General features: G+C 36.9%; 1 protein-coding gene across 4 annotated transcripts in view; it reads right to left on the bottom strand.

Moving 5' to 3' along the window:
- Positions 1 to 17,459, bottom strand: part of eys (eyes shut) — a 1,117,243-nt gene that overhangs the window by 102,110 nt on the left and 997,674 nt on the right. For 2 of the 4 annotated variants that reach the window (XR_014132762.1, XR_014132763.1), the window contains exon 23: positions 1,042 to 1,447. Coding sequence is in view for 2 of the 4 variants with exons in the window: in XM_081769320.1 (XP_081625446.1) it covers positions 1,278 to 1,447 (170 nt within the window). In the remaining 2 variants the exon portion in view is untranslated. Of the gene's footprint in view, positions 1 to 725; positions 1,448 to 17,459 lie in introns of those variants that run through there. The other 2 variants (XM_081769320.1, XM_081769319.1) reach the window with 1 other exon arrangement.

Genomic DNA, 17,459 nt, shown 5'->3' with positions numbered 1-17,459 from the left:
AAGTGAACACCTATTTATGTTATATTTTAAACTTAATAATTACTTTGTTCTGCAATGATTATATGTTATATAATATACAATTGATGTATTTTAATCCAATTATTTTATATAATTTTTCATGCATTACAGAAAATAGAATTTCATGAAAGAAGCATTGACCCAGATGGGAATCGAATTCACAACCTTGCGATTTGAAATCCAACGGTTTACCACTGAACTAACACAAGCACTCTTTGCAATAGCTTCTAGCGACATGACGAACAGGCTCTCAAGACAATGACATTCATATGCACTGCAAACGCTGTTTTTGTTCTACTTTGATTTTTATTTTAGTACCCAGGGGAGAATTATGTTCTATGTCTTAACTTTGAGCATTCTTTTACATATGGAAAGATTCCTTTACGTATCTAATTGTTCTTTTACGTATGGAGAACTAAATGACAAACAAAAATGTGCTGACATTAATACAAGGTTTCGAAATATTGTATCATTAAGTATTTGAATCAATGCTGCTTTTTTCTATACTTGGTAACAAGTCTTATTATATGTAAAAGAACATATCTGCAAAATGTTTCCCGATTTCCAAGGTCGGCTTGGAGGTTCGAACCTGGTTTACTTTTTTCCAAAGATACCCGAAATTGGACTTAGCAAATTTTTGCCACAAAACAGCAATAAACAATGCGGCCAAGCTTTAAGAGACAAGGTGTACCATAGAAAGAAAAACATATCATGCTTCATATTTATTTCATATTCAAGAAACTTTTTTCGTAATAAATTGCGACAGTCAATTAAATTAATTGATTGGGAAAAATAAATATGGATTAGAAAGGATTAAGAAACATTATGCACAGTTTAGTTTCAATCCATAAGAATATATCTGACTTAAAATAACTATGCATACATACATACACACACATATACATATTGTATATTTATAAGGCATATACACATTTTATATTTATTTTTTATAAGAAGTGAACGTCCCTTTTAATAGGTCTACTGTCTGTGTTTAGGATTGAAATAAGAGAAGGGTTTACTTACAATTACAGCCATTTACCATTTCAATCGATGAAGAAAACGTAGCAAATTCTTGCTGTCATATGGATCATGATAAAACTAATTCATTTTCTTTCTATATTTTGCTAATACTATGAAAATATACACAAAGAGCTGAAGGAAGTATTTTGAGTTCTAAGTGCTATTCTTCGAGTTTCGTTAGATGTTAATGTAATAACAATCATAATAAGCGCTATTCAAATCTTAAATTAAAATTGGCATCAAATGTTCTCGTCGATCTGACAACCAGTAATGTTCACACTATGGAACGATGAAAAATCCGTAATTGACGTTCCTTCCTTCACCGATAACTCTCGTAGACATCCTACAAAGTTTGAAGTGAAATACCCATAAGTCTTTTCCCACACACGGTACGTAGATGGGAATCCTCCTAAGAAAGAGAAAAAGAAACAAGATTAATGTGATGTTCATGTAATAAAAAATAAATATTTAGCTTGCTCTTAATAAACCTCCACGCTTATTCAATCTCCAACGACATCCTAGAGAGCTGACAAAAGCCAGAATTATTTAGGCTAAATGGAAAATTAAGTACAAGTGTAGTATCAAGGGAGGCGAATAGAAAGTGAAGAAATTAGTAGCATTCTATCAAACAAAACATCTTTGAAATTTGAATTTGTATATCTCAGTGCATTCTAGTCTAAGGTTGGCCTTCTTTGATGAGGTGACGTTGGAAATCATATCTATATATCTATACCAATAAATAAAATAACGCATGTGTCTGTTATCAGACTTCTTTATAGAAAGAGGACGCGGTGGCTCAGTGGTAGAGCGTTTACCTCCGGTGCTTAGGGTCCCTGGTTCTATCCCAGCTCACGCCGTATGGACCTTGTGGTGAACAAACACCGTGCTCGTGGGTTTTCTCGGGGTGCTCCCGTTTCCTCCCACTTTCTTCATTCCACCATTCCATTCATTTCTCATTATCACCGTCTCCTTTAGCCTAACCGGCATAATCGTGGGACGTAAAACTTAAAGATTTCATTTGTTTTTTCTGTATAGAAAGGAGTCCTATAGGAGTGTATAGAGAGGAGGAGATTGTATATTCCAGAACCCAATCGAATAGAAGTGGAAGCCGCTATAAAGAAATTAAAGAAACATAAATCTCCGGGTGTAGATGAAATTCCGGCTGAGTTAATTTTAGCTGGAGGCGAAAAATTGTGGAACAAGATACACAAACTCATTCTCCTTATCTGGAACAAGGAAGAATTGCCACAAGAGTGGAAAGAGTCAATCATTGTTCCAATTCACAAGAAAGGCGACAAAACTGACTGTAATAATTATCGAGGCATTTCTCTTCTGTCAACATCCTATAAAATCCTTTCAAATATTCTGTTAGCAAGATTGACCCCATACACAGATGAAATTATTGGAGATTATCAGTGCGGATTTAGACGAAATCGATCAACTATCGACCAAATATTTACCATTCGCCAAATACTCGAAAAGAAGTGGGAATACAATACCCCGGTACATCAACTATTTATTGACTTTAGAAAGGCTTACGACTCAGTTAGGAGAGAAACATTATACAACGTTCTTACAGAGCTTGGAATACCGAGAAAGCTAATTAGATTAATTAAGATATGTTTAAGTGAATCCGAAAGTAAAGTCCGGGTAGGAAAATTTTTGTCCACGAGCTTCCACGTCGAAAATGGCCTGAAACAAGGAGATGCGTTGTCGCCATTATTATTTAACTTCGTTCTGGAATACGCCATAAGGAAAATCAAAGATAGCAACCAGGGCCTAGAGTTGAACGGCATTCACCAGGTTATGGCATATGCTGATGATGTAAATTTAATAGGAGATGATAGGAGAACAGTAGAAATAAATGCAGAGATATTATTAAACGCTTGCAGGGACATGGGTTTAGAAGTAAATGCAGAGAAAACTAAATACATGGAAGTGCGTCGGGACCGTAATACTGCAAATTGTGGAGGCGTTAAAATATTAAATAATACTTTTGATAAAGTGGATACTTTCAAATATTTAGGATCAATATTAACAGACGAAAATCATATTCACAAAGAAATTAAATGTCGACTAAAAGCAGGGAATTCGTGTTACTATTCGGTTCAAAATCTCTTGTCGTCGCGAATTCTGTCGAGGAATTTGAAGCTTAAAATATATAAAACGATAATCATGCCTGTTGTTCTGTATGGTTGCGAAACATGGTCGCTTACTCTGAGGGAAGAACATAGACTGAAAGTATTTGAGAACAGGATCCTGAGAAGAATATTCGGACCCAAGAGGAACGAGAATGGGGAATGGCGGAAGCTTCATAACGAGGAACTACATAGTTTATACGGTTTACCCAACATTGTTAGAGTCGTCAAGTCTAGGAGGCTTAGGTGGGCAGGTCATGTAGCTAGAATGGAAGAAAGTAGAAACGTTTTCAAAGTCTTGACTGGTAGACCCATAGGAAAACGACCATTAGGAAGACCTAGGCGCAGATGGGAGGATAATATTAAGATGGATCTCGCAGAGATAGGAATACAAAGTAGAAACTGGATCCAATTAGCTAAGGATAGAAGTCAGTGGAGAGCTTTTGTGAACGCGGCACTGAACCTCCGGGTTCCATAGGCCATAGAGTTAGTTAGTTAGTTAGTTAGTATAGAAAGGAGTCACCTAGAGTCACCAAAATTTGCACTTACGTTAGATCTTCACCAGATCAAATTGCGCACTAAACACTTTTTTTTCGATTTTCGAATTGAGAGTGAATTTGGAGCGAGGGTCAAACTTTACAGTACGTACACTCGAGGAAATAGATATTTTCCCTTTGAGTTAATATATCTGCTGAGAATAGTAAATCTCCTCTTGGCAACATACAACGGTATATTGTTATTATAATGATATTGTCAATCTGTACCTATTTTGTCGATACATGATCAGAGGCGCAATACCAAACATATATACAGTTAAAAGAGAAAACAAGTAATTAATCAGTTGTCATGGTAAACATTATTATGGACACGATACATATAAAGGTATGGTTGATGATGTATAGTGTATGTATAAATGGAAGAATAAATCGACATTAGTCGGTATGTATAATATTATAACTCATTGAGATAGATTTGATATATCTATGAATTAGGGCTAGAACGAAAAAAATAAAGATAACATAAGTATTTTCGTTTTATCTGGTGCCGTAGACCCGGGAGTATAACGACCTTAAGTTCTGAATTCGGGTAAGGACGAGGTATATTTGTATACATATATTATCTCTTTTATGAGTTTCACCGTTTTGAGAAGTGGGAAAAGAATTCAAAGAACTAGTGATATGCAAAGTTCAGATGTTATGGACCTATCAAGTACTTTAGTGGAAACCATGCCTGAAAATACCGAAACTGTGTCCGAACATGGTCAGTGTAATCTTGTTGATACGATCAGTCAACTACTATCTGTTAAGCTCGAACAGATGCAAAAATCGAGTCAACTACTAACTGTTAAGCTGGAACAAATACAAAAATCGAATGATGAAAAGCTAGAACAGATACAAAGATCGAATGATGAAAAGCTAGAACAGATGCAAAAATCAAATGACGAGAAGTTAGAACAAATATTGACGCAACACAAATCTCTTGCAGAGAACTTGCAAGTGTTGTTTGAAAAAATGAATGGTACTGGTGTGAATATGAAAGTAAAACGGGAAGAAGGTCAAAAAAAGGTCGATGGACGAAATGAAAATATTGAAGAAAGGATGAAAACAAAACATCTGAACCTGTGGTGAATGGTGATGCGGAAGATGCTACAATTAAAGAAGAATCATCATCTCCGGCCAAGGAGACCACCAGTACTACTACTACAAGCATATTCAAAATTGCAGTGAGAGGTCTACCGAGATTATACAGGTTAGGGGAATTGAAGAAATTGTTGCAGACGATTTGAAGTTAGGAAGCCATACTATTAGGTCACCGAAAAGAGCGAGTCCTTGGATTTATTTGATCTTCAAAACTGAAGAAGACCAACAGAAGGCAGTAAAGACCTTGAATGGATACAGTTGGAAGAAGCGAGTTCTTTCAGCCAAAGTTGCCGAAACTGATCAACGTAAGCGAAAATTGGAAAAGTCTGATGATAAGGATTCTAAAAAGATGAAAGTTGAGTTACCTGTAGAAAATAGAATAAAACAGGCTACAATACCTTTGTGGGATGTTACTTATGGAGAACAATTGAAGAAGAAGACTGAAGAAATAAAATCACTCACGCGACTGACGGATTTGCTGCTGAGAAGGAATCTGGATTTAGCAGGCTGGGCAGAAGAAAGAAAAGAGAAGAATGAAGGACTTGCAGACTTTCTGAGGCAATTGCTTATAGGGAAGATTAAGGATGATTTGAAAGATTATTTCCAAAACAGAGAAGGAAACAGCTTGAATGTAACATCGCTCTATTTCCAGACCTCCACTGAAAAGGAAGAAGGTGAGAAACCTTCACCACTGCAGCTGTTGTTCGGAGAGGAATATGTGAAAGAAACTATCTGTGACATGAGTTTCCGAGTATCTCCGGATTCTTATTTTCAAGTGAATACTTTGGGAGCCGAGCAGCTTTGTACTTCCATCGCGGAAGTGGTTGAAGTTGACGAAGAAAGTTCCGTGATAGATGTGTGTTGTGCCACTGGAGGAATAGGATTTACTCTTGCTAAGAAATGTGCTCAAATTCTTGGCGTAGAAATGTCGAACCACGCAGTTGAAGATGCAAGAGCCAATGCTGTAAAGAATGTCATCACAAACAACGAGTATTTTGTTGGATGGGCTGAAGATATTTTGCCCACCGTATTGGAGAAAGTAGCTGGAAAGAAGATACTTGTTATTGTAGATCCACCTAGAGCTGGGCTTCATCATAAGTTTCAGCGACGTAATGGAAAAATAGAGCAAGAACAGAAAAATAAATATCAGATCAAAGTTGGTGACATGGTATTTCTGGAGCTTGCTAAAACAGGCAAATCTATAGGATTTCGCAATATTGATGAGCTGAAGGTATGGCAACCTTCGGAAATCACATGAAACAAATGGCTGAAGCTAGTTGAAACTTTAGTCAACCCTGATGTGTTAACTAAATTAAACTTGGATAACAATTCTTAATCTATTCTCTCAGATGTTGCGAGTTATGATATGAGTACTCCATTTGAATTTTATAAGTGTGCAATATATTGTGATATGATTATAATATACTTGTTGTTTGAAATATTTTATGTTGTTGGTTCATTCTGTCTTTGTGATAACTTGTAGTGTTGTGTTCATCTCCATTTTTATCTTATGTGTTCAAGGGATATCCGATTATGTAAAACTGAAATTTGTGACATCAGTTGAAGTTTCTAAGTGTAATTAATGCCTTCTGATCTAGTTGACATTTGATATGATGACGATCTTAATTATAATCAATGTTGTTTGTATACGGATCGCTCAATGCCAAAGGGAACCGTTAACTAGTAACTCTGTGTAACCCACTAGCTAGCTATAATTTTTGAATAGGCCTGTAAACAATATTTCTTCTTTCAATGAATCGACGCTTTTCTGATATGTGATTCGTAATAAAATAAAATGTTGTTATGAATGAATTAATATATATACATATGGAGAAGGAAGAGAAGAGAAGACTATTTATATTGATGTAATAATAATTAATACGAGGGTTGATGTAATAATAATTAATACGAAGGCTATTCAAAAGGTGAATGTTTGAAAATATCCAGGGTTCTTTCCTTCACTGTAATTCTGTTACGGAATTCCCGTTCTGGGCGACATTTTATACAACGGTATATTGTTATTATAATGATATTGTCAATCTGTACCTATTTTGTCGATACATGATCAGAGGCGCAATAACCAAACATATATACAGTTAAAAGAGAAAACAAGTAATTAATCAGTTGTCATGGTAAACATTATTATGGACACGATACATATAAAGGTATGGTTGATGATGTATAGTGTATGTATAAATGGAAGAATAAATCGACATTAGTCGGTATGTATAATATTATAACTCATTGAGATAGATTTGATATATCTACGAATTAGGGCTAGAACGAAAAAACTAAATAAATTATTTTCGTTTTAAACACCATTCAGCTGTGGAGTTAATGTTTTCTTCCCTCTCTCTATTGTTCAGTACACAAACCATGTAAAAGGTTCGAATGCAGACAAACAGAAGTGAAGAATATTTTAAGGCACAAGTAATTTGCTTCTAAGAATGTTTAAAGACATATTCTGCCTGGGAACATTACATAAAATGCTACTCAAGCTTAAGTGTGAAGAGAGGAAAGGACGGTTTTTGTTATTATTTGTTTCGATTATTTATAAAGATATATATATATATATATATATATATATAGGGTGTTTTAAAACAACACCGACGTTTGGGAGATGAATCCTGACACCATGATACGACAAAAAGCATAGACCAACCTGGATGCACAAATGCTTCCTTTCGGAGTTATAGGCTGCCGAAAACATTAAAAAATAAAATTTAAAGGTCCATAGCTTTAGAATTATGGGACCTACCGTTGTCGGGTCAAGACTTCACTTAGGAACTAGCATGTGATGAAAGATCTACGCGGAGATGGGAGGTCAATATTAAGATAGATATCACAGAGATAGGAATACAAAGTAGAAACTGGATCCAATTCGCTAAGGATAGAAGTCATTGGACAGCTTTTGTGAACGCGGCATTGAACCTCCGGGTTCCATAGGCCATAGAGTTAGTTAGTTAGTTTGTTAGTTAGTTAATAATAATAGAATTCCCTGACATTACAGTCCCGAACTATGGTCTAGCAAACGACTTTCAGCTGAGTGATATGTTGTGAGCACATCGATTCACAACTCGAGTTTTATTAGATTTCTAGACCAACCAGATTGCATTTTGTTGAGTTTTGCGTGGTCCCCACATTGACCCAAACGCGATTGTTACTCAGCTTCTGGGCCTATCAGAATGGTTTTAGTAGAATGATGTGTGATCAGCAAATTGATCCCAATGCGGTTGTTACTGGCTTTATCATACGCCTTTACCCTTTCTTCCATCACATATTTAATCTTTCTAGGTTAAAAATATACATAGCGTTTCATATTTCCAACTTATTGTCTACAACAAGATTATTATATGCATATTGCGATATTATCGTTCAATTTCCACACCTGACTGACGCAGAAATGCAAGGAAAAACAGACAGACCTAAAGGAAGTTTGTGAGAATCTAGGGTCATTTTTTCAGACTTAGTCTCTGGAAGGCAGTCACACTTTTGTGACCAGAACCATACATACGTGAGGTTGCAAATGCTTTCTGAATCCGTTCCCAAAGTTCTCCTCGCTCAGAAACGTCGTTCCGTAGAACTTCCTTACGTAAGGCCTATGTCATAATTAGCAGAAAGAAGAAACCGTAGTTGGAGTGAAACCCACGTATCCCGTACCAAAGGTGAAAAAGCTAACCACTTAATCAAGCTCCCATTATGTGAATTAGAAAGTTGTTCAGAAAAGCAATTGTATTTCATTACTGAACATAATAATAATAATATACATCAACTTTGTATAGAGATAATGAGGAAACATATAGAGATTAGACACTTTCTTAAGATCCGATGGCAATACCCGTATATACTCGAATCTAAGACGCGCTCCGATTTGTAAACTTCAACAGTAGTGCCAATTTCTTGTATTCAATTGTAAGAGGTATCCTATATATTCAATGAAGCAACTTTGTATGCGATTCCAAGACGCACTCCCCATTTTATACTTAAAATTTTGGCAGAAAATGTGCGTCTTAGTAGAGGCGATACAGTGCGCTGGGAAACGGCTTCCACTGTAAGGGCAAGCTTACATAGTTGTTTACATACTCGCCAACTACACTGGATTCAAGCCCTTGCCCCCACTAATAGTGGATTCTGTTCTTTATAATTTCGGTTGGATTTTGAGTGGGACATTCGGTCAAAACGATATTTAAAAAAATAAAAAAAAATATTCTTTGGCCATTCATTATTACTTGAGGTTACTCTTAGCCATCAGACAAATGTTCCTTAACGTTGAAATGGAAAATGGTTGAGTTTCACCACTTCCGGTTTGGATAGAGAATAATGAACGAGATGGAACATATTTTTGAAATGCTGAATTGATTCCAAAAAATCGCTTCTCTCTATCTTTTACCTTTTTGCTATAAAAAGATCAATATTGAAACCGTAAATAGTAGTAGATTTTTACCACTTCCGGTTTTAGTATAGAGATGGGGTTGAAGATATATTTTCTTCAGATGCTGAATCAATTTCAAATAACAGCTTATCGCTATATATTACAGTTTCGGCTCTATGGATGTCAACGTTGAAAGTAGGAATGTTTAGTTTCTAGCTCGTGCACACATTGGTGAACGTAAGACAAACTTCAGTAAACTCTATAAACCATACTTCAGTGAGATCAAAATGGAGAATGGTTGTCACATTGGATACGACCTATATTTATGTTACACTTAATGTTAACGTTCTTAAAATTACGTATCGTGACACTTCTGAATGTACTGACTTTTACCGCCAGTGCAGTATGCCTTACGAGAAGTTGGAGGTACATAAGGTTAACACTTACAGGAACCCACCATCACCCCAGTCTACTGAGAAATATCCCTCGTTTGTAATAGGGATGGCCACATTTTCCGGAAAAACGGAAAATATATTTTCCGGAAACCGGAAAATTGAAAACGGAAGACGAAAAAATTTCCGGAAAACGGAAGACGGAAAATTTTTCGGAAAACGGAAGACGGAAAATTTTCCGGGAAAGCGGAAGACGGAAAATTTTCCGGAAAAACGGAAGGCGAAAAATTTTCTGAAAAATGAAAATGTTCACTTGGAATAGTGACATTGGTCGTCTTACATTAAGAAAAATAACGAAAAATGCTACGCGGAAAAATGAAAAACGGAAAACGGAAAATATTTTTCCCGGAAACCGGAAAATTGAAAACGAAAGACGGAAAATTTTCCGGAAAAACGGAATCCGAAAAATTTTCCGGAAAGCGGAAGACGGAAAATTTTTCGGAAAAACGGAAGGCGAAAAATTTTCTGAAAATGAAAATGTTCACTTGGAATAGTGACATTGGTCGTCTTACATTAAGAAAAATAACGAAAAATGCTACGCGAAAACAAGTAAATGAGGCAATGCTCTTCACCTAGTGCTCTCAACGGGTCGGTTCGGGTCGGGTTGAAGACCGACCCGACCCGACCCGTGACCCGACAACCCGACCCGAGTTGACCCGACCCGACCCGTTTGAGACCACTATGGTCACGACACTGAGTGAACGCCAAAATGCACTCCCATTGGGAATTAAACCCGGACCATGTGTACCGAAGTCTTACACGTTAACCACTAGCTAGATCAAGCGGGGGATTTATATATGCATCTTAATGAATATTTCGCACTTTTGAGGTTTGGTTATTTCTTTTTATAACTGATGCCAATGTCCGACGTGGGAGAAGTTTATTTTTTTTCTTGCTTTAGTTCTATGTGACGAAATTTTTATTCAAGGTCAGTGTTCTCACCTGGTTGGACGGCAGGGGGTCTTCTCGGAAGGCAATAGCAAGAGTCTCTTGGCGGAGACAAAAGGAAATCGTTTAACTACAATGATAAGGGTTGAGGAAACAGGAGAACACCTGTGATTTTTTCCAAGCCTTTCCAACTTTCATTCCAAAATAGGTTCTTATGATTCCGGGACCCGTGCCACTTTGATTTTTCTTTCTTGGTAATTAAAACGTATTTTATAGTATATATAGTTGCACGTAAGAAGATACATAATATGAATTTAGTAATTTAAAATTTAAAAATACAGTATGATATTTAATTACAAAGTACTAATTTTATTTCATCACTTTCAGCCCAACAAATGAAATTCAAACAATTCGCTCCCTGGGTCTTGGTCATCAATACTGCGTCTTATTCTCTGTCTTCCAGTCAAGTCTTGGTCCTGCATTTCGTAGTTTTGGTGGTCTTTCATGCTATACAAGAGCCAAGAATGTTCGCCTCATCGGTACAAATGAAGACCAAGTGTGATTTTGATTATGGTCATCGGCGCAAATCTATCTCCAACATTGGGGGGGGGGGGTAAGACCGTTCCCATATTATATATATATATATATATATATATATATATATATATATATATAATGTATAAGCGATGTTCAAAATATTTATGAAGTTGAAAAACAATGCTGTGAAGGATCAGAGGAGCAGAATTGTCTTCAGTGGCGTATTTAGGGGGCAATCGGACTCAAGCTCCCCCCAGTTTTTCGCATTCCACGTACAACAATGATCCTTCTTATCATTTCTAAGAATGTTATTGACTTTCCATTTTCTTATGCTCTTTGTTCAGAAATAATACTGTATTTGTCAAATTTCATTCAATGTAAGAACTGCATCCTTTTGTTCTTTCTTTCGTCCTTTCTACTTTTGTTTCTTTTTCTTGATGTTACTTTCTTTCATTTCGCCTATCATACTTTATCGACCGTTGTCAGTTGTGATTCAAGTCGGCCGTCATCAGTAACACCAAAACTAAGAAGAGTTGATAAGCGAAACTGGTGTTCCACACCAACTTGAGCGGATATCAACATGACAGGACTTTAGTTATTATAACAAAAGAAAAATTATATCGTTTGGTTATTTTGAAAAGAAGGAAATGTTTGAATTAAAGAAAATCAAAACTGTGGAATAATTAGCCCGGGAAATTAGGAAGGCCAAGAGGATGCTTCCTTTTTCTTGTATGAATAGAATAAAGGGTTAGATTCACTCCTAAATTTTTGTCCGTCTGCAATTCTTGCCATTATAACTTCAATTTATGCATAAACTAAAATATATTTAATTCTCAAACTCAGGTGGGCAATTGCCCACTTCCTTCTTTGTGTTGGGCATAGCTCCTCGAAACAAAATCCTAAATACGGCATTGGTTTGTCTTCAACATTGGGAGGTGGGCAGATTTGAGGCTTATTCTAGAGAAGGGAGAAGAAACTCATATTACGGTAGATGAATCTGATTTCTGAGGTGAACCTGTTGTAGAGTATATTATATATTAGGCGATGTAAAGTACATATCAGTATTACAAATCACTGCCGTGAACACATTCTGAAATCTGAATACATGCATATTTATAATTGATATGTTTCTAATTAGGCATCCACAAAGATCAACGTTAAAATTGTTTTATAATAATATAATAATATAAATAATGACTTCCCCAAAACTATGAAGAAAGAATATCAATTATGTATGACGCAACAACACTCTTATTTGAGCAAAATGATGATTATCTCAATAGTATTACAGGAATCGTTACAGAAATCTGACGCATGTCATACACTCTTTAGTTAACAGATGTAACCTTAAGATTATGGAGAAAAATATTGCAGCAATGAATTCTTTTCTTTGCTTACGAAGCATCCTCCCTCAGAAGAAAAATTGGGACACGCGGAAAGTACGTAGGAACAAACCATGGTTCGAAATAGCAGAGAAGAGAAAACAGGCAAAATAACGTTGGCTACAAAATCCGAATGAAATAACTACACAAAATTTCGTTGATAGCAGGCGGGAAACTTCCAAAACTTTTAGAACAAAGAAACGCGATTTTTTGAAAGCTAAACTTAAGGAACTTGAAGATAATAGTAAAAATAAAAACATTCGGGACATGTATAAAAGGAACAATGAATTTGAGAAAGGCTATCAACCTCGTGCTTATATTAACGAAAGCTCATGGAACAGTTCTCACTGATACAGATAGCATTTTAAATAGATGGAAAGATTTCTTTGACGATTTGCTTAACACGCAGCCAAAAACTAATGTGCGTGGAGAAAGGGAGATATATACCGTAGAACCGTATATTCCAGAACCTAACAGAATAGAAGTAGAAATCGCTATAAAGAAATTAAAGAAACACAAATCTCCGGGTGTAAACGAAATTCCGGTTGAATTAATTTTAGCTGGAGGCGAAAAATTATGGAACAAGATACACAAACTCATCCTTTTTATCTACAACAAGGAAGAATTGCCACAAGAGTGGAAAGAATCAATCATTGCTCCAATCCACAAGAAAGGCGACAAAACTGACTAATAATTATCGAGGCATTTCTCTTCTGTCAACATCCTATAAAATCATTTCAAACATTCTATACGCAGACGAAATAATTGGAGATTATCAGTGCGGATTTAGACGAAATCGATCAACTATCGACCAAATATTTACCATTCGCCAAATACTCGAAAAGAAGTGGGAATACAGTAGCTCGATACATCAATTATTTATTGATTTTAGAAAGGCTTACGACTCGGTTACGAGAGAAACATTGTACAACGTTCTTACAGAATTTGAAATACAGAAAAAGCTAATTAGATTAATTAATGCATGTTTAAATGAATCCCAAAGTAAAGTCCGGGTAGGAAAATTTTTGGCCAGGAGGTTTCACGTTCAGAATGGCCTGAAACAAGAAGATGCGTTGTCGCCATTATTATTCAACTTTGTCCTGGAATACGCTATAAGGAAAATCAAAGATAGCAAACAGGGGCTAGATTTGAACGGTGTTCAACAGGTTATGCGTACGCTGATTATGTAAATTTAATAGGAGATGATAGGAGAACAATAGAAAGAAATGCAGAGGTCTTATTAAACGCTTGCAGGGCCATGGGTTTAGAAGTAAATGCAGAGAAAACTAAATACATGGAAATGCGTCGAGACTGCGTTAAAATATGAAATAATACTTTTGATAAAATGGATACTTTCAAGTATCTAGGATCAATATTAACAAAGGAAAATCTTATTCACGAAGAAATTAAATGTCGACTAAAAACAGGGAATTCGTGTTATTATTCAGTTCAAAATCTCTTGTTGTCGCGAATTCTGTCGAGGAATTTGAAGCTTAAAATATATAAAACGATAATCATTCCTGTTGTTCTGTATGGTTTCGAAACAAGGTCGCTTACTCTCAGGGACGAACATAGATTGAAAGTATTTTAGAACAAGATCCTGAGACGAATATTCGGACTCAAGAGGAACAGGAATGGGGAATGGGAAACTTCATAACGAGGAACTACATAAATTATACGGCTTACCAAACATTGTTAGGGTCATCAAGTCTAGGAGGCTTAGGTGGGCAGGACATATGGCCAGGATGAAAGAAAGTAGGAACGCTTTCAAAGTGATAGCGGTAAGACCAATCGGAAAACGAACATTAGGAAGACCTAGGTGCAGATGGGAAAACAATATTAAGGTGGATCTCGCAAAAATAGGAATACAAAGTAGAAACTGGATCCAGTTGGCTAAGGATAGAAGTCAGTGGAGAGCTTTTGTGAACGCGGCATTGAATCTCGGGGTTCCATAGGCTATAAGTTGCTTACGAAGCATGAGTAGATGCCTCGGCTGATAGATACTACAAATAGATGAAATGCGCATTTACTGAAAAGATGGGTTCTACTGACATTGGATAGTCTATATACTTCTCGTGTGCTAGGGCCTAGGTGAGAGGAGCAGATAAGATTTCACATCCAGGTTACGTCACGCACAGTCGCACGCCTTCATTTTCATTAAAAATGGAAAAGTCAAGAGAAACCAATTTCATATCACTTTCCTTTGTGACAGTCGAACACAAATCATCATACTTATGTGCAAAAAGCACTTTTCAAATTGGATTATTGGGAGATCCTCCAGTTCCAATGTTGGGGGGACATGCCTCCCCATTTCCCCGGGATTTGTGCCCGTACCTACAGCTGAAACAAATTTCCAGCATGAGGAGAGGGGCATATCCTCCTCTGGCATTTATTGCAAATTGTGCCCAAGTAGCGGAAGTGGAATTAATACATACTGATGAGACTACTAAACGCACTACAGCTCGAAGTACAGGTTGAAGTACTATAGAATAAGACTCTTATTTAAAAAATGGAAAAGCCAGGAGAAATCAATTTCATCTTACATTCCTTTATGACGGTCGGACACAAATCATCACACTTATCCCAAAAAGCACTTTTTACGTCAGATTATTGGGGGACAGTCCCCCAGGTCCAAGATTGGGGGGACATGTCCCCCTCGACCCCCCGGGATTTGCGCCAGTGATTATGGTCTTTCATACTATACGGAAAGCAAGAAAATATGCTCATCGCTACTTGGTGATCACCAAAACAAGGCCAAGAGCAAGATTACTATGCAATTCGTCTTGCATATCCAATCTTTATCTTGTTCTTGTATCGATGTTCTTGGGCTTGGTGATATAAAATGAAATATTCAGTTTAAGGTCCCTCGATTCTGCACCGAGGCTAAGGGATACGGTGACCATGAGAAATGAATGAAATGGTGGAATGAAGAAAGTGGAAGGAAACAGAACCAAGAGAAAACCCACTATTCGGCGTTTCTCCACCACAAGCCTACTTAGCACAAGCTGGGATCGAACCATGGACACCATGCACCAGAGATGAATTTTCTACCACTGAGCCACCGCAGCCCTGCTTGGGGTTGGTCGTCCATATCCAATCTTTCTTTTAGCCTTGCTTAAACAACTTCAAGTTTTGTTCTAAATCCAGACTCCATATTGGCGTAGATATTAATATCACAGTCGATTGGTAAAATCAATCTTCCACATTTACAAATTAAAGTACACACAAGTACAAAAATAAGCATTTACCATACAAACACTAGCTGCAAGTGTTCAAAATAGATTTATGGCTTCTATAAAATCAATTGAAAATTGCTATTTTTAATTAGGCAGCTAGTGAAAAACAGCAGCTTTCGACTCCAGCCGAGTTTAAGCTCAACCTAAACTCAGTTGACCAAAGTGAGCTGACCCGACCCGATAACCCGACCCAACAACCCGACCCGATTGACCCGACCCGATAACCCGACCCGTGCTGACCCGATTGACCCGACCCGACAACCCGACCCGAACTGACCCGACCCGACAACCCGACCCGAACTGACCCGACCCGACAACCCGACCCGACCCGTTTGAGAGCACTATCTTCACCATCTAGTGCAATAGAAACGCAACTCAAACTTAACAGTGGATAGGAGAGGAAAGGTCGAGTAAATCAGCGACGAAACATTCCTTCCTGCTACATCTATTTGTACACTTGCTTAATCATGTACTTTTTTTGTTTGCGTGAGGTCTTGCAGATCATTCGTTTGCACCAGGAAATTCCGATCATGCATATGCTTCGGGGAATCCCCGATTATACGTGTACCTGAGGGCAGAACCCTGGCAGTAAAGAGAGCTGGCAGTGTGTTATTAGTACAACTGGTATGTTTATATTCCAACCATTTCTTCATTGCTTATCGTGACCACGGTGGGGGGCCGTGGGCAGCCCCCTCAAAGTTCATGTGGATCCCGCATTGTATTTATAAGTATACAATATTTTGCACAATTTGAATTCAGTTTGTCTTTAAACCCTCATATATACCTTCTGCATCTGAATGGATTCCCAAAGTTACAGAGAAATCGGCGCCCTAGATTCTATAGAATCCACACGCAGTAGTATTGGCGGGAGTACACTACGGATTCCAACTGAGCTCAGGCGTTAGAACATAGGATTAACATTCAGAAGACCGATGTTCGATTCGACCGCCCTACCGTTCCGACTGTTTTATTTTTTTCTGTAAGTTTATTATTCAGTTACATCCGACCTGTGCCATAGGCTTTTTAACCCTAAGATAAATTCAATTCTACTGATATAATTCAATTTTACACTTTACCCAAGTGTTACCATCTTGCAACTATAAGCGTCACAAATTCCAAATACCGGTACTATTGACTATAAATACCATAGTATGTAGCACTACTTGAAACTAGCGCCAGATATTCATATAATGATCTATTCCACATAATTCTCTTCGTAACTTTTCCCGCTAACTTTTCTTAAACTGAAGGACGATTCCACCTAGTCATCGATACATCAATTCAGTTCTCAATGCTGACTTATTATCGATGTTTCTTTATGCACTTGAAAGTTTTACTTATTATTAGAGCAACCCAAAAGCATACGAAGCATAAAAAGCATAATAGCTATTTACACATATGGTTGGTACCTTGAACATGGTTGTGGCTGTCTAAGGGTACAGAAGAAACTAATTTTAAGAGCATAATAAAACATAATTTTAGAAAATAAAGCATAAAGCATAATTTAAAAGATATAGCACAATTCTTTAGAAAATCTCTTTATCTACAAGTTTAACATACTGTATTAATATTTTTTAAAAAAAACAATATTTACAATGCAAAATCATTGAGAACATAACAATGCAATAATGAAAAGCTTATTTTTATTTCTGTAAACTTTTTGGTCTAATCTTTTGACGTGGAGAAAAGAATAAAGGACAAAAAGAAGAAAACTTCCGCCAACAATGAATAGTAGGGGAAAGTGGGGGAATGCCACGCAACGAGGGAATACCACGC

Source organism: Thermobia domestica, chromosome 8 (genome assembly GCF_964235325.1).
Source record: "Thermobia domestica chromosome 8, izTheDome1.hap1.1, whole genome shotgun sequence".
In the NCBI taxonomy this organism is placed as follows: domain Eukaryota; kingdom Metazoa; phylum Arthropoda; class Insecta; order Zygentoma; family Lepismatidae; genus Thermobia; species Thermobia domestica.
Note: the sequence above shows the minus strand (reverse complement) of the source record. Positions and strands in the feature narration are given on the sequence as shown.